Source organism: Hirundo rustica, chromosome 27 (genome assembly GCF_015227805.2).
Source record: "Hirundo rustica isolate bHirRus1 chromosome 27, bHirRus1.pri.v3, whole genome shotgun sequence".
NCBI classification, from domain to species: domain Eukaryota; kingdom Metazoa; phylum Chordata; class Aves; order Passeriformes; family Hirundinidae; genus Hirundo; species Hirundo rustica.
The window spans coordinates 3,993,004-4,013,898 of NC_053476.1; the positions used below are offsets into that span (position 1 = coordinate 3,993,004).

The 20,895-nt window shown below is 65.8% G+C and overlaps 1 protein-coding gene across 1 annotated transcript; it reads right to left on the bottom strand.

Moving 5' to 3' along the window:
* Positions 1-2,791: 2,791 nt before the first annotated feature.
* ARHGAP23 (Rho GTPase activating protein 23) lies at positions 2,792-16,732 on the bottom strand. The gene is made up of 24 exons (XM_040087411.1): positions 16,637-16,732; positions 16,253-16,331; positions 15,976-16,030; positions 14,849-15,166; positions 14,364-14,683; positions 13,759-14,273; positions 12,905-13,060; positions 12,690-12,801; positions 12,535-12,592; positions 12,294-12,431; positions 11,908-12,207; positions 9,473-9,534; positions 8,987-9,114; positions 8,726-8,844; positions 8,489-8,644; positions 7,416-7,494; positions 7,053-7,126; positions 6,861-6,950; positions 6,645-6,770; positions 5,529-5,570; positions 5,325-5,411; positions 4,300-4,309; positions 3,953-3,984; positions 2,792-3,864 (listed from the first exon to the last, which is right to left on the bottom strand). Exons 1-24 carry the CDS (start codon positions 16,701-16,703, stop codon positions 2,914-2,916), a joined length of 4,074 nt encoding a protein of 1,357 aa, XP_039943345.1. The 5' UTR covers positions 16,704-16,732; the 3' UTR covers positions 2,792-2,913.
* Positions 16,733-20,895: the final 4,163 nt, after the last annotated feature.

A 20,895-nucleotide genomic window follows, 5' to 3' on the forward strand; every position in this document is an offset into this window, starting at 1 on the left:
AGGGGACGGGGTTGGGGGGGGGAATGTATTTTTAAAAAAAAAAAAAAAAAGACAAATAAAAAAAAAAGAGGAAAATGCGTAAAAATCGCCAAAAAAGGAAAAAAAAAATTTTAAAATATCCAAGCGCTGCCTGCATCGTGCATGTGTCGGAGGCGCCCGCTGCATGCGCTCCCCGCTTCGCTCGTCTGGATGTTGTTTCGAAACCAAAAAAAAAAACCCAAACCCGAACAGAACAAAACAAAACAAAAAAAAAAAAGGCTACGACTCTGAAAAGGACAAAAAAAAGAGGACAAACTGAGAAGAAAATGTGGGGAAAAAAAAGAGGAAAAAAACTACGAATTTCTGGTTCTCTTTAGAGGCCGTTTTGGGGTTTCTACGCCGTCGCGTCTCTCTCTCTCTCTCTCTCTTCAGCATGAATTTTCTCGTGGACTGTTTTAAAAAACGAACAGAAAAAAAAAAAAGGAAATAAAACGGACGGAAAGGGGGAAAAAATATAAAAAAAAGGAGTTGAAAAATGAGGGGAAAAAACCAAAAAAAAACGGAAAAAAAGGGAAAAAATATGTAAAAAAAAAAGAAAAAAAGCCTCGGGCGGGGGGAAGAGCGGGGGAGGGGAGGGAGGGGAGGCGCCGCCCTCCCCCACCCTGTGCCACCTCCCCTCCCCCCCCGCCGTGTCCCCAGTGTCGCCGTGGATGCCGTGGGTCGTTGTGTGTGACCGTTGTAATTCCCGTGACAAAAGGGTTGCTTTTTGATTTTTATTATTATTGTTATTATTATTATTAATATTATAATTCTTTTCCTTTCGCCCTTTATAACTTTTCTTTTCTATCAGAGTGTCTGGCTTTAATAAAATTACTTCTTTTTTTTTTTTTTTTTCCTCTCTTTCTTTCTTTTTTTCCCCTCACTTTCCGCCCCCCGGCTCGGCTCCAAACTGAGAATTTTGACGGGGACGGGGCATCCCCAAATTCTCTTATTTCCTCCTCACAGGCTCGGAGAAAAATGAGATTTATCCTCCCACGATTAAATCCAGAGATAAAAATTCCCAGCAGCAGGAATTCGGGGTCTCTGCCCACCAAACCAAAACCAAAACCCCAAAAAAACCAAAAAAAAAATTGGAATTAACACCAGCAAAACCTTGAATAACCATTTTATTTCCAATATATAGACCAGGACTGGAGGTGGGTGGGGATCAAAGCAAGAGGGGATTTTTTGGGGGTTGGTTTTTTTTTTTTTCCGGGTGGTTTGGGTTTTTTTAATTTATTTTATTTTTTTTTCCTTGCAGTTTTGCAGATCCCGACGGGGTCGGGAATGAGGGACGGGGTTTGGGGACGGGGGACATGCAGGAGGGTTTTAAAAATTCACCGCAGGCCCGGCACGTCCCCTGCTCGGGGGGGTTTGGCTTTTCCGCTGAGCAAAAACTTCTTTTTAAAAAAAAAATCCTTATAAATCCTTTGGGATATGTTACAGGGGGGGCAGAGACGATATTTACAGGAGGGAGGGGGAGAAGAAAAAAAAAATCCACAAAAAAAACCGAACAAAATAAACACACCCCCCCCAAAAAAAAAACCCAAAAAAATCGAAAAAGGAAAAGAAAAACCCCCAAAACGACTTTAGAGCGAATCTTTGCGTAAGGGATGAGAGGGGCACGGAGAGAGGGATGCGACGTGAGGCCACCCGCTGGTGGCACCTCTGTCCCCGCGCCCCCTCCTAAAGTGCTTCTGGCCTGGGGGCGGGCAGGAAGGGGACAGCGAGGGGACGAGTGTCACAGGGCGGTGGCGGAGGGTGGCACTGTCCCCTCCCTTGGGGACATCCCCGCTCCCCAAGGCTCCCCCCGGCTCAGCGGAGCCCCCCCCGGGTCAGGGTGACAGCGCTGAGGTCCCCAAGGGTCCCCAGCGCACCGAGGGGGGGGTCTCTGATACGGGATCCCCAAGGGCCTCGGGGTGTGGAGAGTGCCAGGGGTCACCAGGGCAGGGGGCTGTGACCCTGATGTCCCCAAGCTCCCCAGGGCAGGGGTCTGTGACCCTGATGTCCCCAAGGTCACCAGGGCAGGGGGCTGTGACCCTGATGTCCCCAAGGTCCCCCAGCACAGGGGTTTGTGACACCGAGGTTCCCAAGGCCCTCCAGGGAGTATCTGACACCAGGGTCCCCAAGGCAGGGGTCTCTCTCATTGAGGCCCCCAAGGTCCTCAGGGTCCCCCAGGGCAGGGGTCTCTGACCCCGATGTCCCCAAGGTCCCCCAGGGCAGGGGTCTGTGACACCGAGGCCCCCATGGTCACCAGGGTCCCCCAACACAGGGGTCTGTGACACTGAGGTCCCCAGGGTCCCTCAGGGCAGGGGTCTCTCATCGAGGTCCCCAAGGTCCCCAGGCTCCCCAGTGTAGGAGTCTGTGACCCTGATGTCCCCAGGGTCCCCCAGGGCCGGGGTCTCTGATGCTGATGTCCCCAAGGTCGCTCAGAGCAAGGGTCTGTGACACCGAGGTCCCCAGGGTCCCCAGGGCAGGGGTCTGTGACACCCGAGGGTCCCCAGGGTCCCCAGGGCAGGGGTCTGTGACACCCGAGAGTCCCCAGGGTCCCCAGGGCAGGGGTCTGTGACACCCGAGGGTCCCCAGGGCAGGGGTCTGTGACACCCGAGGGTCCCCAGGGTCCCCAGGCCGGGGCAGGTCCCCGGCTGGAGCGGCCGCAGCGCCCCGGGAAGCGCCCGCACTTCTCTGGGCCGCGGCTCGGGGACAGCGAGGCCACCAGCGGGGACGACCCCCGCGAGCCCCTCCCGGCACCGCCTGGGGGACGAGGCGGCTCTCGTCCCCTCCCGACGGCGCGGGGACCCCCGGCACCTGTGAAACAACAACAGCGGCCGGTCCGGAGCACGATTAAATACGGCGACAAGGGACAATCCTTAAATTAAACACGGGCCGGGGGCGTCACAGACACTGCGGGAAGCGCAGGGGGGCTCCGGGGCTGCCCGGGGGGCTCTCGGTGGCCGTGCCAGCGGCGCCAGCAGCGGCGGCCGCCGGCCGGGCTTTGGTGGACTCCAGGCTGCTGAGCCCCGAGTCCTTGTCGCGACAGGGCCCCGACGCGCCCTCGAGGCCCCGCGGTTCCTTCCACTCGTTGAAGTTGAGGTCCTTGAGGCCTCCGGGCGCCACCACCACGGTGTGCCGGCGCCAGCCGCTCTTCCTGCGGCGGGTCTCGGGGGAGTGGGCCCGGCGCAGGCGGACCCCCGCGTCATCGGCGGAGCCCCGCGGGTGCTGCCGGAGCCCCGCCGCCGCCCGGCCCCGCTCGTCGCCTCCGGCCTCCGCCGCGTCTCCGTCGGGCCGCGGCCGCGCCGGCCTCCTGCGGGCCAGCGTGTCGCACTGGATCAGGCGGTGCGAGCTGAAGGAAGGGCGGCCCGGGGCCGGCTCGTGGTCGCGGCCCGTCCCCGCCGCGGCCCGGCGCGGCCCGGCGCCCTCGCGGCTCTCCGTGTCCGTCTCCACGTGGCTGAGCTCGCTGCGCTCGTCGTCCGCCTCGTCCCCGCGGCTCCCGGCCGCCGACCGCGCCTCGGAGCACAGGCTGCGGTCCATGGTGGACAGTGTGGAGTAGCCGGACACGATGGAGCGGGCGTCCGGAGCCGGCTCGGAGCCGGCGGAACGTTCCGGTCCCGTCCCGGGAGCCGCCGGCGGGGCGCCGGCGTGGCGGGGGGCTTCTCCCGGCGTCGCCGCGGGTCCCTCCTGCTCCCGCCGCCGGCCCGGGCCGTCCCTGCGCTCCGCGTCGTCGTCGGTGCTGCTCCCAACGCCTTCGGCCTCTCTCCTCTTCTTCCTCTTGCGGGCGGCGGCCGAGGCGAAGGGGATGGCGAGGAGCTCCCGGCGCGGCGGCGCTTTGCGCGACGGCCACGTGCCCTGCCGGCGAGGGGACAGCGGGGTCAGCGACGGCGGGGACGCGCCGGGTGTCCCCTCCCCGCCGGCCCCCATCCCGGACCCCTCTCACCTTGGGTTTGGCGGAGCCGCTGCGGGTCGAGCCTGGAGAGGAGAGGGGAGAGAGAGAGAGAGAGAGAGAAGGGGGAGGTGAGAGGGGTCCCGGGGGTGGCAATGCGCTGGGGAGGGGTCTGGGGTCGAGCCGGGGACGCTGCTCCGATCCCCCCAAAGCAGGACGGGGACGTGCCGGGGCGCTCACAGCGGCTGGCCCTCGGCAGGACGCGCCAGGAGGGGCTCGCCACGGCGGTCACCGCGGCTCGCCTCACGCGGGGCGACGAGGGGGACACGCGGCCAGGACCCCCGCGGCGGGACCCCAACCCTCCCACGGCCACGGGCGCGCGTGGGGAGGCGGCTCCGTGCCAGACCCAGGCTGGGAGCGCGGGAGGGGCTGGGGCAGGCTGGGGGGTTACGGGGTAAAGAGGGGACACAGAGGGGACACTGAGGGGACACTGAGGGCACAGGCTGGCCCCGCTGCCACCGTGCGAAGGACAAGGACAGGACACAGACCCCACTCCCGCCCCGCGTGCCCCGGGACGGGGGTTAGCAGCTGCCGACAACGAGAGAGGGGGAGGCAGAAAAAGGGGGGTGCCGACCCTCCCCGGGGGCTTTGGGAACCTGACGCCCCCAAACCTGAGGGTTCCGGGACGTTCCCCCCACACGCACACACCCCATCCCTGCAGCGAGGTGCCGCCACAGGCAGAGGCAGGAGAGCAGAGCGGAAAGGATTCGGGGCTCCCCTGCCGGTGTTGGGGACCCTGGGGACAGCGCCAGGCAGGACAGCGTCCCCTCCCCTCCCCTCCCGTCCCCTCCCGCTGTGCCCCCCCTGCTCCCGCTCTCTCGAGGTCCCCCCATGGGTTAGTGCGTGAGCAAATGCGCCCGGGATCAGACTGTACCCGCTCTAGCTCTCGAGGAGGTCCGCTGGAGGAGGAAGAGGAGGAGGAGGAGGAAGAGGACAGCACAGAGAAGTTCAAGGAAAGAACGTAAGAAATCAGTCCGACGTCAGAGGCTCCCTCCCGGTCTCCGGCTCCGGCAGCGGGGGTCCCGCGGGGGTGGGCGCCGCCGGGGGACACGGAGCGGCCACCGGGGACAAGGGGGACAGGGACAGGGCGGCCGGGGCATCCCCAGGGGTCGTTCCCATTTTTTTGGGAGAGGTGGGAGCCGGGATGTCCCGCTGCAGCGCGCTCGTGGCCGTGGCAAGCGGGGCTGGCTGCCCAGAGGTGTGGGCAGGGGCGAGGACGGAGAGCAGGGAGGGGACGGAGAGTCCGGAGGGGACAGAGGGTCCGGAGGGGACAGAGGGTCCGGAGGGGACAGAGGGTCCGGAGGGGCACCCCGGGGTGCCAGGAGAGGAGGGGACGATGTCACGGCCGCCGCCCCTCACCTGCGGCGTCGCCGGGCGCCGCGGTCCTGCCGATGTTGGGCAGCAGGTACTCGATGTTGGGCACGGACTGAGCCTCCTTCTCATCCACGGGGGTCTGCGGGGTGGGGAAAAAAGGGGGTCAGGGGGCTGCCAAGAGCCCCCCAGCTCCCAGCTGAGGGTCTGCAGCCCCCTGACCCACAGCGAGAGCCCCCCGAGGCGGGGCAGGACTCACCTTCTCGCCCTTGTCCTCCTTGTCACTGAAGAACCAGTCTGACTGTGGGGAGAGAGGAGACAGGGGTCAGGAGCTCCGTCCCCATCCTCGGGGCGCAGACCCCGCCCTCCCCAGCGTGTCGGATCTAATTACTAATAATTAGTAATTAGATGGGGTGACCGAGAGGCGTTCCACCAGTTTTTTACTGCGTTATCAGCCTCAGTGAAGGCAGAGACACAGAAGCTGGCCAAACTCGCGCCACGACGGCAGAAGCCAAAGCTCTCTTTGTTACAAGGCATTTTAAAAAAGGTTTTTAGCCAATAAAAATCAGAAGTGTCCAATTGATCCAATCACTAAACCCCGCACCTACACCTTAGGGCACACAGCAGTTGCTCGTTCTGTTTTTGGGATGTTTTTTTCACAGCTCAGAAACTTTCCATGCTCCAAACATCTCAAAGCCGGAAATCCGGCTCTGTTTCAAACCTCTGTCTGCGTGAGCTGATTGCAAGAACGTGAAACTCCTCTGCTTTTTCAGCTCCTGCTGGAACCCAGGGCGCCGAGGGGTTTGGGGTTCCTGTGCTCACAGGCACTGACCCCCCCAAGGGAACGCTGCGCTGACCTGAGGCCGTGGAACGGGATCCCAAAACGGAGTGACGGCTCTGGGATCGTGGGTGTGCGGTTTGGATGGAAGTGTGTGATGTCACAGGGTGCAAAACACAGAGTTTGAGGGTTTAGAATATAGGAATATATATATAAAGGGAGATGGAGGATTTAGGTTGTAGGCCAGTTCTTCATTTTTCACCTTCCTCTTCATGGGTCTGGGTGGTTTTTTGTAATTGGGTAGAAAAATCCACATTACAGGCCAGGGGTGTTTGGTTATTGGGTTAAAAGTGAAAGTAATTAAGGTGTCATCTCACAATTGGACAGTTTGTGCTTAAAAGGCCTTGTACAGAGACAGACACAGCCATTTTCCACTTTGCTAGCTAGAACTCACAACTCGTGAGACCGTAACATAGATAAAAATTAATAAACATCAGAGTCCGAACATGAACAGCATCTCCCGAGCATTTAACCCCGGCTCTAAGAGAAGAAAAGACAACAAACCCACAAAACTCCCGGCCCAGGGGAGCCACTCACGTGCTGGATGAGCGTCTCCACGATCTTGTAGCGGTCGGGCATGTGCGTCACCATGTCGGTCATGTTGTCCTCCGACGTCCGCACCAGCGTGGGGCCGAACACCAGCGCCAGGTTCCGGGGCTCCATCTGCCACCAGAGCCGGCTCAGAGCTCCAGCCCAGCCCGGGGGGCTTCAGGCGGGGCAGGAGACCCCCAGGGTGAGGGGAGGGGTCGGTACCTTGTTCTTCTCCGAGTGGTCAGCGATGGTCTTCAGGTGACCCACCAGGAATTTGAGGGTCTCGTAGTAGTGGCCCGGCAGGTCCCGGATCTGCGGGGAGGCGCTGGGTGACCCCGCCGCTCAGCGTCCCCACCCAAGGAGGGGGGCTCCAGGGCGGTGTCCCCCACCCCGGCCCCTGCCCCGTGTCCCCACCAGCTTCCGCAGCGTCCTCATCCTCTCGCTGGCGTCTTCGATCCGGTTGGCTTCGATGAAGTCGTTGTATTTATCTGCAAGAGGGACGTGAGGGTGTCACAGCGGGGTGGAGGGGACAGGGGACAGGGGACAGGGGACAGGGGACAGGGGACAGGGCACAGGCCACCCCCTCCCAGAGTCAGGGACCCCCGGATGGACCCGCTGGAGAAACCGGGGAAGGGCCCCGGGGCTGGGCAAGCAGGGACAAGGAGAGGTGGCCTTGGTGACAAAGGGTCTGGATTGTCCCCACCCGTGTCCGGGGACCTGTCCCCAGCACGGGGACGGGCTCTGGGGCTCCGGTGGCCCCGGGGGACAGGGACTCACCGTCGGTGAAGAGCGGCTCGGGCAGCTTTCGGAAGAAGGATTTCAAGAGGCTGCTGATGACGTTCAGGTCCTGCCACCGCTGCAGGGGACACAAGAGGCTGCTCAGGGGGACAGCCAGGGGTGAAGTCCCCAAACCAGGGACAGCCCCGGCCGTGGGGATTTCCTGATTTATATCCTGATTTCCCAGGCAGGGAAAGTCCTGAGCCACCGCGGCGGCGAGACGCGAGGGGACAGAAGTGTCCCCAGGATGTCACCTGCGGTGCCACCTACGGCGGCTGGCAGCGACCGCTAGGCAGCCCCGCCACTCCAGGGGAGGTGACAGGGATGGAAACGGGACTGAGGGGACAGGGATAACAGGACAGGGACAACGGGACAGGGACAACGGGACGGGGATGATGAGGGGACAGGGACAATGGGACAGGGACAACAGGACAGGGATGATGGGACAGGGACAATGGGGACAGGGACAACGGGACAGGGATGATGGGACAGGGATAACGGGACAGGGATGATGGGACAGGGATGATGGGGGGACAGGGACAAGGGGACAGGGACAATGGGACAGGGATGGGGGGACAGGGACAATGGGGACAGGGATGATGGGACAGGGACAAAGGGACAGGGATTATGGGGGGACAGGGACAATGGGGACAGGGACAATGGGGGGACAGGCACATCGGGACAGGGACAATGGGACAGGGATGGCGGGGACAGGGATGATGGGACAGGGATGGGGGGGGGACAGGGATGATGACAGGAACAGGGATGATGACAAGGACAGGGATGACAGTGATGGGACCAGGATAATGGGGACAAGGATGATGACAGGAAGAAGGAAAATGACGGGGGTAAGGACGATGCCAGAGACAGGGATGATGGGGACAGGGATGATAACAAGGACAGGGATGACGACGGGGACAGGAATGATGACAGGAGCAGGGATGATAACAAGGACTGCGATGACGACGGGGACAGCGATGATGACACGGACCCGGAGAGCATTCCAGAGGCATGACAGGGCCGGGGAGCGGGATGGGGCCGGCCGTGGGGACAGCCGCCCGCCCTGCCCTCACCTCGTCCTGCAGGTTGATCTCGGTGGCTCCCTTGTTGAGCTGCTCCTGCAGGCTGGACACCACCGCGTTGTTGCCGGGCACGCGGTAGATGCCCATGTACTCCAGCCCCCGGTCCTCCACCACCCTGCAGCACGCCTCCACGATCAGGGGCACGTTCTGCGGGGACAGGGACGGGGCTCAGGGTGTGCCAGCGCTGCGCAGAGTCCCCCGGGGCTGGCGGCGGTGGCACGGCCCTACCTTGTTGTCCGGGGCAGGCTGACAATCCTCCAGCCTCACGCCGAAGGCGCGCGGGGCGGATTTCTTGTTCTTCTTCATGATGTTGATGCCCCACGGGGTTTTTTGGGAGCTGCTTTCATCTGGGGTAAGGGAGGGGAAAAAAAAAACCCACAAAAAAACCACGGGATCATTTGGGATAAATGGGAGGAGCAGCCCTACAGGGATAATCCCTAGGGGACACGAAGCCCCCCCTGGTTTGCCGTCCTGGGGTGTCCCAGGTACCTTTTGTGACGGCCGCGTCCTGCCTGGGGGATCGGGGCGCGCTGGTTCCCGTCTGCTTCAGGAACTCGGCTCGGATCCCCAGCCCTCGAGGGCCCTTGGGCGACGAGTCGGGCTTGGTGCCCGCAGCGCTGCAGGGAGAGCGGGGAGGGCTCAGGTGGGGCACGGCGCCCGCCGGCCCCCAAAGGCACAAAACCTCCCGGTAAACGCCGCCGGCACCGCTCCCAGGCTTCCCGGCCGTCCTACGGAGACCCCCGGCGAGCACCGGGCTGCTCCAGCCCTCGTTTAAAAGCGCCAGGTTTTTAAAAGCGCCAGGTTTTTAAAAGCGCCAGGTTTTTAAAAGCGCCAGGTGCCACTGCGCCCGACCCCAGGCCGGGCTCTTCCATCGCCGCCCCCGTCCAGGGAGGCGCCGGCTTGGCTCCGTCACCGTCAGCACCAGGGTGAGCAACGCCCCCGGGGGTCTCGGTGCCCGCCACCCCCGGTCCGTACCTCACTTTCCGGTAGTCGTTTAACTTCTTGCTGATAAGGGCTTGGCTGGCAAAACCGGGGTCCTGGGGAGGCAGAGAGAAGAGGGGAAGGGAGAGCTTGAGCAGCGCGTCCGCCGGACGCCCCCGGGCAAGTCCACGCTCTGCCGGGCGCAGCGCGGGGCCGGGCAAGGGCAGCACCAGGTCCCCGCTGCCCCGGGGCCGCGCTCAGGGCCCCGCCGCTGGCCGTGGCTCCGGGCCGCGGGGTCGGGTCCTTCCACGGCACGCGCACCCGCGGGCACGGAGACGTCCCGCAGGATGCTCCCACAGCGCCGGCGTTGGCCCGGACGGAGCCACGCGATCCGGCCTTGGAGCACTGCCCGGGTCTGAGCCGGCGGAGACATCTGGGGGACGGCAGGGACAGGCCACACCATGGCAGAGCCACGACAAACCACGGCAGGGACATGTCAAACCATGGCAGGGACATGTCAAACCATGGCAGAGCCATGACAAACCACGGCAGGGACAGGCCACACCACGGCAGAGCCATGGCAAACCATGGCAGGGATATGTCAAACCATGGCAGAGCCATGACAAACCATGGCAGGGACACGTCAAACCATGGCAGAGCCATGACAAACCACGGCAGGGACACGTCAAACCATGGCAGGGACATGTAAAACCATGGCAGGGACATGTAAAACCACAGCAGAGCCATGACAAACCATGGCAGGGACACGTCAAACCATGGCAGAGCCATGACAAACCATGGCAGGGACACGTCAAACCATGGCAGAGCCATGACAAACCACGGCAGGGACACGTCAAACCATGGCAGGGACATGTAAAACCATGGCAGAGCCACGTCAAACCATGGCAGGGACAGGCCACACCACGGCAGAGCCACGTCGAACCATGGCAGGGACACGTCAAACCATGGCACAGTCACATCACAGCATGGCAGGGCCACATCAAACCATGGCAAGGACATGTCAAACCACAGCAGGGACACGTCAAACCATGGCAAGGACATGTCAAACCACAGCAGGGACACGTCAAACCATGGCAAGGACACGTCAAACCATGGCAGAGCCACGCTGCACCACAGCTCGGACAAGTCCCATGGCACAGACACGTCAAACCATGGCCAGGACATCTAATGGCGATGAGATTTCATAACCATTAGATATCAGCAAAGATCTTAAGTGCTCATATAATTGTTTTCGCTCTTTAGAAATGTTCTGACCACGGCAGCACCATCCGGCTCCAATCTGGCAGAACCATCTGATTCCGACCCGGCAGAACCAGCCGGTTCCGATCCGGCAGCACCGACCCCGCCGAGCCCCCTGCGCCCTCTGGCACGGGGCTGTGCCACGGACAACCAGCGCCTGCCCCGAGCTCAACGCGCCCTCCAGGGCCGGAGCCTGCCACAAGGCCGATGCCACCACTGCCACCAAACCGAGCCACCGTGGCACCGCGGCCATCCCACAGATCCACAGCTGGAGCCCAGAGCGGCCCCGGGGGCGGCTCTGACCATCTCAGACTGAGCTCTGCCCATCTCAGACTGAGCTCTGTCCGTCTCACACCGAGCTTTGTCCATCTCAGACTGGGCTCTGCCCATCTCAGACTGAGCTCTGTCCATCTCACACCGAGCTCTGCCCGTCTCAGACTGAGCTCTGTCCATCTCAGACTGGGCTCTGCCCGTCTCAGACCGAGTTCTGTCCGTCTCAGACTGGGCTCTGCCCGTTTCACACCAAGCTCTGCCCATCTCAGACTGGGCTCTGTCCATCTCACACCGAGCTCTGTCCATCTCAGACTGGGCTCTGCCCATCTCAGACCGAGCTCTGCCCCTCTCACATCCAAGCCACACTGCCCAGGGAGGGCTCAGCCTCAGCAGCACCACAAGGGCACCATGCCCAGACCTCTCTCCATGAACAGAGCCACATCAAACCACGGCAGAGCCACATTAAACCATGGCAGAGCCACATCAAACCACGGCAGAGCCACGTCAAACCACAGCAGGGGCAAGTCCCACCTCGGCACAACCACGTCAAACCACAGCAAGGACACGTCCAACCACGGCACAGCCACGTCACACCGCGACAGGGACACGGCACGCCGTGGCACAGCCACACCGTGGCTCGCCAAAGCCACGCCACACCACGGCAGAGCCGAACCAGACCTCGGCAGAGCCGCAGAGCCCAACCAAACGCCGACACAGCGGCTCCGGCCCCGCCTGGAGAGCCACGGCCCCTCCGCCGAGCGTCCCGCGCGCCCTGCCCGGCCCAGGCCGCGGGGCCAGGCTCTTCTTGGACGCCGCCAGCCCCCTCGCCCCCCTGGGAGCACGGCACGGGCCTGGCCGTGGCCTGGGGAAGCAGCACAAGGCAAAGAGCCGGAGAGAGCCGAGGCGGTTAGTGCCGGGAGAGCCAGAGGCAGCCGGGAGCCCCGTGTGGCTCTCACCTCGCCCTCAGCCTTGCTGTTCTCCCTGATGACTTTGATCCAGGCCAGCATGTCTTCCCGATCCTCTGCCTGAAAGAGATATTCACAGAAGTCAGCGGTCGTCAGGCGGAAGACGTGCTTCCTCTTGGTCTCGCTGTAGGAGATGTCCACCAGGCACGCTTGGATGCTGATCGGCGGCTCCTCCTCACCTGGGGCCGGGGCGCAGGTGGCCGCCTCCCGCCTGTCCTTGCCCAGGTACAGCGAGTGGGCGCGCAGCACGGCGAAGACGCGCTTCCACTGCCGGATGCCTCCACCGACCTTCTGCGGGGACAAGGGAGGGAGCGCCGGCCTCAGGGAGCGGCTCCCGGCCCCGCCGGGCTCCGGGCTGGGGGGCGAACCCCGCCTACCTTCCCCTTTTTGGTGAGGATCTGCTTGCAGTGGAGCCAGCCCTCCTTCCTCACGGCGCTGAACGGCACGTCCGAGAGGTCGGAGGTCGAGCGTCTTTTGGAGCGGGCGTCTTCGGACGTGCCCAGGCTGTCCAGAGACTGCGAGGGGCCCGAGGGAGGGTTTGGGTGGGGTGAGGCCGTCGGCACACCCCCTCCTCCAGCAGGAAAACCCCTCCCCGGGTGGTTTCAGGGCAGCACTCACCCCGTCGGTGAAGAAGCTCCTCAGCATGCGGAGGCTGGGGACCCGGCTGGGCATCCTCCTGCGGGGACAGCAGCCCCCGTCAGCGGGAGGGGGTGACACCCGCCAGCGGGGCGGCGGCACGGCGAGAGGGGCGGCGGGGGGGCGTCCGGCCCTACCTGAGGACCTTCCCCTCGTCCCGAAACGCGTTCAGACCGTCGTCGCAGGACTTGGAGCGCTCGGTGGTGATGGCCAGCAGGTAGGAGGAGCGGCGGCCGGCCTTGAGGCTGCCTGCGGTGGGGAGGGGGCAAAGCCCGCGCTGCTCAGCTCTGGGGCGCGGGGGGCTGCTCCCCTCCCAGACTCCCCAGGGCCGCTCCCCCTCCCCAGCACTCACTGCAGTCCTGGGAGTAGTGCCGGGACAGGGCAAAGGCGAAGGTGGGCGAGGCGGGGCTGGTGGCCACGGCGGGCGCAGAGTTCATGGCGCTGGACACCACCGAGGAGGCCGGGACGTGCTTGGCCTTCAGGTCGATGCTGGGGCTGGTGGGTTCGTCTGTGAGGGGCGTGGGCGGTGTTGGAGGGGGGGTTCGGGGCAGGGGAAGGCCCCGCTGGGACCCCCCCGGCGCTTCTGGGCGTGGTGGGTTTGGTGTCAGCGCTGGGCTGGGGACGTGCTGCCACACCCCCGGGAGAGGGTGGAGTGCCAGGACCCTGACCCACGGCGACCCTGAGACTCCTGTCCCTAATCCATGCCCTCCCTTCTCCCTGAGAGCCCCGACCCTGCTCCATCCCCTCCCTTCTCCCTGAGAGCCCCGACCCTGCTCCATCCCCTCCCTTCTCCCTGAGAGCCCCGACCCTGCTCCATCCCCTCCTGTGGGGTGTGGGACTCTGTGGGGTGAAGAGGGGTGCAGGACGCTGTGAAGCGTGGGATGCTGTGGGGTGCAGAGGGGTGCAGGGCAGTGTGGAGTTCAGAGGGACAGAGGACACTGAGGTGTGGGGCACTGTGGGGTTCAGAGGGGTGCAGAACACGGTGGGGTACAGGGCACTGTGGGGCACAGGACACTGTGGGGTACAGGGCACTGTGAGGTTCCAGCTATCGCGGGCGCTGTCGGTCCAGCCCTTTCCCATCTCCGCTCAGACCCCGGACGGACACTCCAAACTTCTGACCCCAAACGTGCCCACCCCGGCACGGGACCCCCTAAACGCTAAACCCCTTCCCGGGCGTTCCCCGCCACCCTCCCGAGCCTGCCTCACCGATGAAGGGGATGGACGCCAGCGAATCCTCGGGGGCCGCCAGAGGAGCCACTCTCCGTCCCGGCCTCTCGCCGCCCGTCCTGTCCCCTCTACCCGCGGCCGGGTCGCAAACGTCCGTCTCCTTCGCCCCTTCGGCGAACACGAAATTCATCTGCCTCAGCGGCGCGGGCACCTTGCGGCCCGTGGGCGGCTTCTGGCGCAGCACCACCTCCTCCCGGCGCTCCTCGGGCCGCGGCTCCCGGGGCCCCGCCGGGCTGGCGGCGGAGGGGGCGACGGGGCTGGGCACGGCGTCGCTGAGCGGGACCGCCGCCCGCTGCGCCATGCTGAAGGTGGGCAGCCCCCCGAAGGTCGGGTCGCGGCAGGACAGGGCGTGCAGCAGCCCGGTGCGGCGCTGGAAGGACGGGCTGTAGCTGCGGTAGCCGATGTAGCCCGAATCGTCCGCGCTCCGCAGGTTGGGCTGCGAAGGGTGTTTGTGCACCGGCGCCGGCTCCCGCGAGGAGGAGGAGGAGGAGGACGACGAGGAGGAAGCGGCGAAGGAGCCGGGCTGGACGGGCTGCCCGGAGGAGGTGACGGCCGCTGCGGCCCCGCAGAGCTTCTCGGGCGGCCACGCCGAGCGGTCGAGGCGAGGCGAGAGCAGCGCGCCGGGCTCCAGCGCCTCCATGGAGCGGCCGTACCTGGCCAGGTAATGGTCGGAGCGGGCTCGGGGGGCCCAGCCCTCGCGGCTGGCCTGCAGCAGGGTGTCGTGCGAGGCGCTGTGGGGCCAAGCCCGGCCGGCCGAGGGCCCGGAGCCCCCGAGGCGATCGTGGGACACGCTGCGGTAGCGGGGCATGGCGTGCCGCCGCTCCTCCGAGGCGCTGCGCCGCGGCTCCCGGCTGCAGAACCAACGCGACAGCGCCTGCTGGCACTCCTGCCGACCGGGCACACGCTGGGACCCCGACACGTCCCGGGGGGGCCGCCCGCTTCCCGAGAGCCCCCCGAAGCTTTCCTTGAAGCCGCAGTGAGTCCGGTGCTCCGGGAGGTGCTTGGGGACGCCGTAGCAGGCGGAGGCGGCCGGGGACATCCCGTAGCGGTCGGGCGCCGAGGACGAGACGTTGGCGGGGCGGGAGAAGGAGCCGGGGGGCCCGTGGGGCGCGGTGGGGTGCGGGGGGAGCCCCCCGGGCTGCGGCTCCTCGGGGCGGTGTGCGGGGCTGCCGCCGGTGTCGCCGCGGGAGCACAGAGGGGACGAGGGACCGGCGGCGGCCGGGCGGGGGGCGCGGGGGTCCGGCGGCTGGCTCGGGGAGGGCTCGGCAGCCCGGGCTTGGAAGGGGTAGGTTTTCCGTGGGTAGCAGATGGGAGGGGGCTCGGGGATGCTCTGAGCCCCCCCGGAGTACGGCTCGTTGCCCTTCAGGTAGGCGTCCTGGGAATAGGCCTGGGGAGGGAGGGGGGCAGCGGGTCAGGGAGGGGGGACGTCGCCACGGCAGGGATGCTCTCCGCATCCCCCAAAACCTGAGCAGACCTCCCGCGGGCTGGGCTGGGCTGGGCTCGGCTGGATGCAGCCCCCCGACATTCGTCCCGCTTTCCCACGGGGTCCCCCCCGGCTCCGAGCAGCAGCCGCTGCCTTTCTGCTGTCCCCTCCCCTCCTTCCTAAAACAGCTCGGCTCAGCTCGGCTCGGCTCGGCTCTGCTCAGCTCGGCTCTGCTCGGCTCGGCTCGGCTTGGCTCAGCTCGGCTCAGCTCAGTTTGGCTCGCCTGTCCCGGGTCACTTTTCACAACGCCCCTGACTCCACGCCAGGGGATTCCCAGAGCCCGGAGCAGCCGCGGATGGGAACCCCAAAAGGGGAAGTGGTCCCCCCGGGCTGGGGGTAAGCAGTGGGGCACCCCAAAATCCACCGGATATCCAAGCTGGGGTGGGAGGGGCACCAGGAGGAGCCCCCCGCACACCCCTGGGCTCAGGCCACCCTGCCAGGGCCACTGTCACCCCCAGATCCTGGCACACCCGTGGCAGAGCCACTTTTGGGGGGGGATGTCCTGGCTAAACCAGACCCTAAAACCTGGGATGATCCCAGTTGTGCCCGAGGATTCTCCCCCCCAAAATCACAGGGGCCACATCCCCCCTGTTCCTGCCCCAGGACCCCCAGTTCTGCACCCATTGCTTCTCCAGGGATGCTGGTGGAGCCCTGTCCCCAAGAGTCCCCAAGTGTCCCCAGGTGTCCCCAAGGCTCCTGCCCAGCAAACTCACCAGCTGGAGGATGTCCTCGTCCTTGGGCATGATGGAGAGCTCCAGCACATCGTCGCTGCGGCACAGGGCACAGAGGGGTCAGGCTGGGCGGGATCGGTCCCCACCCGTCCCCCCCCAGGGGACGAGCGTCCCTGTCCCCGCGCGACGGTGACAGCACGCGCTGGTGACGCCTCAGGGCCCCGGTCACGCCGGTGACACGCAGAGGGACACGGAACCCGCCGTGACGCGTCCCCATCCCGTCACCGCCCCGTCCGGGAAGGAAGGAGCGAGCGCTCACCTGTTCTGGATCAGCGCGATCACCTGCGAGTACGTCTTCCCGATGATGCTCTCCCCGTTCACCTTGACCAGGCGGTCACCTGCAGAGCCCGGCGAGGGGACAGGGTCACCACGAGGGGCTGGTGGCACCTGGCTGTCCCCACGGCCGCTCAGGGCGGGGTTGGAGCAGATCCCTCAAAAGGGAGCAAGGAGGGGACCCCAAACCCAGCAGAACCCGGGAGACCCCCGAGGCTGCTGTGAGCACCGGAGAGAGCGGAACCAGAGGGAAGAGGGAGAAAAGAGCAGGAACGCCCGGAAAAAAGCGAGCGGGATAAGCGAGAAGTCCCCCGGGGGAGGAGGAGGAGCGCTCCCGGGATCCCACCCCCGGCTCCGCCGCCGCGCTCACCCGTGCGCAGCCCCGCCCGGTGCGCCGGCCCGTCCTCCCGCACGTTCTTCACGAAGATCGTGTCCATGGGCTCCAGGCGGCTCCGGGGGGTTCCTGCTCCGCGGGGACAGCGCGTCACCGAGCTGCCACCACGGCCAGCACCCTGCCGCGGCGGGGAGGTCACCTCCCTGCCACCCCCGGATCCCTGCCACCCCCAGCCCGGAGCCGCCGGGTGCTGCCAGGGGGGCGCGGTGCCCACCGGGGATCCCAAATCCCACCCGGAGCGGGGTCTGGATCCCCCCTCAGCCCCGCCGGTGCCAGGCTTGGCACCGCCGGCCGCAGCCGCGTCACCGCGCCGGCGCCGATCCGTCCTGACACCTTCGCATTCGCTCACGTCACCCTGAAGCCACCGGGAGGGGACAGCGGGGACGCGGCCCTGTCCCCAAACACCCCCCGCGCTGGCCGAGCCCCCTCGGGGTGTGACATCCCCGCAAAGCTCCCCGGGGGTTTGGGGACACCAAAGCGCGGCGTGGCCTCACTGGGGCTGCGGTGACAACAGCAGCACCTGCTGGGACCCGCGAGACCCCCGTCACGCCCCTTCCTCCCCTGTGCCACCCTGCGCCGCTGTCCCCAGGGTCCGCGATGTCCTCACCTGCTCGGTTCCCATTCTCCTCCTCCTGCCAAAAACAAACAAACAAAAAAAACAAAGAGAAAAGCGTTGATTTGGTGGCGGGGCTTTGAGGAGAGGACCAGGAGGGGACCAGGAGGGGAGCGGGGGTCGGAGGGTGGCAGCCCCGTGAAGCCCCCGGAGGGACCGGCGCGTCCCTCTGCCCTCCGCCGCCCCCGGCTAAAATTACCCGGTGACACCGGATCCGGCCCCGGCAGCGGGACCCGCCGCAGCCCCCCGCCCCCAGCTGCCGCTTTGGGGCCGGCTTTGGGGCAGGGGAGCAGGAAGGGGCCCCGCCAGCCCCGGGGTGACATCTCACCCTTCGCCCCGGGCCACCGAGCCCGTCCTGGGCTTCCAGGGGAGGGATCCATCCCACCGTGGGTGAATCCACATCCCTGCCCATCCCTGAGCCGTCCCGCGGGGTGGGAATTGTGCCAAACCCCTGCCCTTTTAGCCCAAAATCCCCCTGGGGGATCCCCCAGCAGAGCAGCGCTGCCCAGGCCGGGGTGCCAGGCTGGGGCTCGGGGTGGGATTCACCACCCGGGCACCTGGAACGGGGAATTCGGGAATTCTCACTCCACCGGCGCCAGATTTTTCCCACGCCCGGCTGCCAGCACAGGCCTCCAGCCAGCGGGGACACGTCGCCGGTGTCCCCAAGGTCCCCGCAGGGTGACGGGAGGGTCCCGGTCCCCATCCCAGCGCCACGGGCGGACGTTCCCAGCCAGCCGGCGGCACCGCTCCAGGCGCCCGGCGCAGGAAAAGCCGCATTCCACCGCCTCAACGGGGCCACGGCCGGACCGTGGGGCCACCGAGAGCCCCCGCGGGCACGGGCTGAGCCCCTCCCGGCCCCTCCTCGCCCTGCGGCACCCCCAGAGCCCTGCCCGGCCCCGGGGCCATGAGCCGGGCGAGCGTGGCGAGCCGGGCTCCCTCCCTGGCTGAGTCAAACCACCGAAACTCAGCCCCCGGAGCTGGCGGCGTGCCGGACCCCGAGGCCGCTGCCGAGCCCGCCCCGCCGCGCCCTTGCCCCGCCGGCTCCGGCTCGCACGGCGGCCGGGAGCTACTGCCAGCCTCTTTCCGAGAGCATCCCCAGCTCCCGGCGCTGATCCGGCTCCTTCCCGCGGGTGCTCGGGGCAGGGCAGGGCTCAGCGGGGCCGGATCGATCTGTTTGGAAGGCAGCGGAGAGGGTTTGGAGGAGGCTTCAGGCCGTTCCCATGACAAAACCTCCCCGTCAGAGTCACGCTGCGCAGCGTTCCCGGCAGCAGGAAGGCAGGAAAGGGTTGGAGAGGCAGAACGAGGAGCTCGGGAAAAGCTCCGGTGCCGGAGGATGGCGAGCGGGGATTCCGGAGAGTCGGTTCTCCCCACCCTGTGAGTCACTTCCCACGGCGCTTCCCCGTCTGCCAGCGCCGGAGCCGTGGGGCAGCCGGAGCCGTGGGGCAGCCGTGCAGCTCCAGGGCTTCTGGAATGATCCAGGGAACTGCCCAGCCTGGAGCAGGGAAAGGGCTGAGCGGGGCTCCACAGATCCCGGGCTCCCCTCCCGTCATCCGTCAGAAAACGGGGAAAGGAACGGTTCCAACTCCAGGAGCTTGGAGCCGGCTCATCCCTTGGGCTCCACCGGGAGCTGCGTGCCTCCCTGGGGTCTCTCCATCCTCCAGGGAAAGGCCCTGCCCGGATCGGGGCTCGGAGGTGCCAAGCCAGGGCCGTGGCCTCCCAAAAACGTCACTCGGGCGGGTGACCAAGATCCCAGGGCTGGAAAATCCCCGCTGCCAGCCAGGAAACCGGGAGCCAAGGCTGCGCCAGCCCTGGTTGGCCTCGGGGGCTCTGAGGAGCCTTTTCCAGCCGTTCCCTGCAGCCCTCGTTCGGAGCTGAGGGATTCTCTCCGTTCCCACAGACAATCCCACACCCCAAAAGGTTCTGGGATGTCTCCAGGGGCGCCGCTTGCCCAGAGCTCATCTTCCGGCAGCTCCGGGGTGGGATCACCGCGGATCCACCCAGGAATCCCAACAAAGGGAGGACGCCGCGCTCCTCATCTCCCTGCCCGCCCTCACCCCAAAACAGAAGCAATCCTGCGTCCACCCTCCTCCCGCTCCGGCCTCCCGCGGATCCCAGCCCTACCTTGGCCGAGTGCACGGCCGATTCCGGGGGGTACACGATGAAGTGCCGGAGGGTGAAGCCGAACCCGCCCTGGGAGCTCTTCCGCAGCGCCACGGTCTTGGGGCCCACCCAGGGGAAGGATCCCCCCTCCGGGGGCGCGTTGGCGTTGGGGGACGCCCCATCTCTCCGTCCTGGCGTCGGCTGTGGGGACAAAAGGGCGAGGTGTCACTTCCGGGGAGCCCCCAGGTGCCCGCCCCGAGCCCCGTGCTGGGGGCTGGGCTCTGCCCGAGAAGTCGCCCCCTTCCCAAAAACTCGGCCCCTCACTCCCAAACTCGCCCCGCCGTCCCTAATCCCAGCCCCTCCATCAGCGAATTCCGGCCCCCCTCCCACTCCTCCTGTGGGAAGGAGACGAATGGAAAGGAAATCGAAATAAATGAGCAGTGCCTGGGGGTCTGGATGGGACCCAGGAGGGGAGGTGAGGGGACGGGATGGGGACAAAAGGTCCCTTCTGAACGGTGCCACCGCAATAACCTCGGGCAAAGCCGGAAAGAGCGGCCGGGGCGGCGCTGGGACCGGTGACGCTTCCCAAAACCGGGCAGGGAGCTGGCAGAGCGTTGGACGCTGCCCAGACGGGGACGAGAGGATGTGGCTCCATCACCGCAGCTCCCAGGGATGTGCTGGGAGCGGGGATGGAGCTGTGGGGAAGCTGGAGCAGCCACGGGCACCTCTCCTTGGCACCGAGCTGGGAGGAACAGCCCAAAACGTGGGATGAGCTCGGGAGGGCTGGGCACGGCCCCGCGGCTGCACATCTGGCGGCACATCTGGCCGGGCCGGGAGCAGAGGGCGCTGCCCGCGATGTCCCGGCAACCACCCAGCTCGGCCGAAACCGGGGGAATCGGGAATCTGGGAGCGGGAGGGGCAGGCGGGGATGCACCGGGAGCCTGCCCCCGAGTCCCGGCTCCTTCCCCGCCGGCGGTCAGCCCGTCCCGGGACCAGGGCGTTCAAATCCAGGGGCTGTCTGGGCAGCGGGGAGGGGACGGGGACAAGGGACACAAAGGGACGAGGCACAAAAAGCCTTTGTGCGCGCCTGTGCTGAGTTCGCCTTTTCGCTGCGGCTGGGGAGATCGGAGGGCAGGGCCGGGCTGCGCCCCCCCTGCCCGGCACTTCCCACACCGGGCGGGGGGTCTTGTCCCCTCCAGGAACATGCTGAGGACGTGACACTGCACTGACCCCCCTCCAAAAGCTGGCTAGACCCCCCACTCCCAAAAAAAAACCCCCACAGCGGCCCAAAACCCCGCTGCCAACAGCACAAACCCTCCGTGCCCCACCGAATAACCCCAACCCAGCTGGCAACAGGCACCCCCAGGCCCCCGCGGGACCCCCAGCCCTCCCCGGGAGCATCCCGGCGGCGCCCGGCCCCATCTGCGCCCCTCCATTGTGCGGCCGGATTATTTTTAAGCTGACAGCTGAATGTGCCCCGCTGATTTTAACCGGCGCAGACAGGCCTCGGAGAGACGGCTCC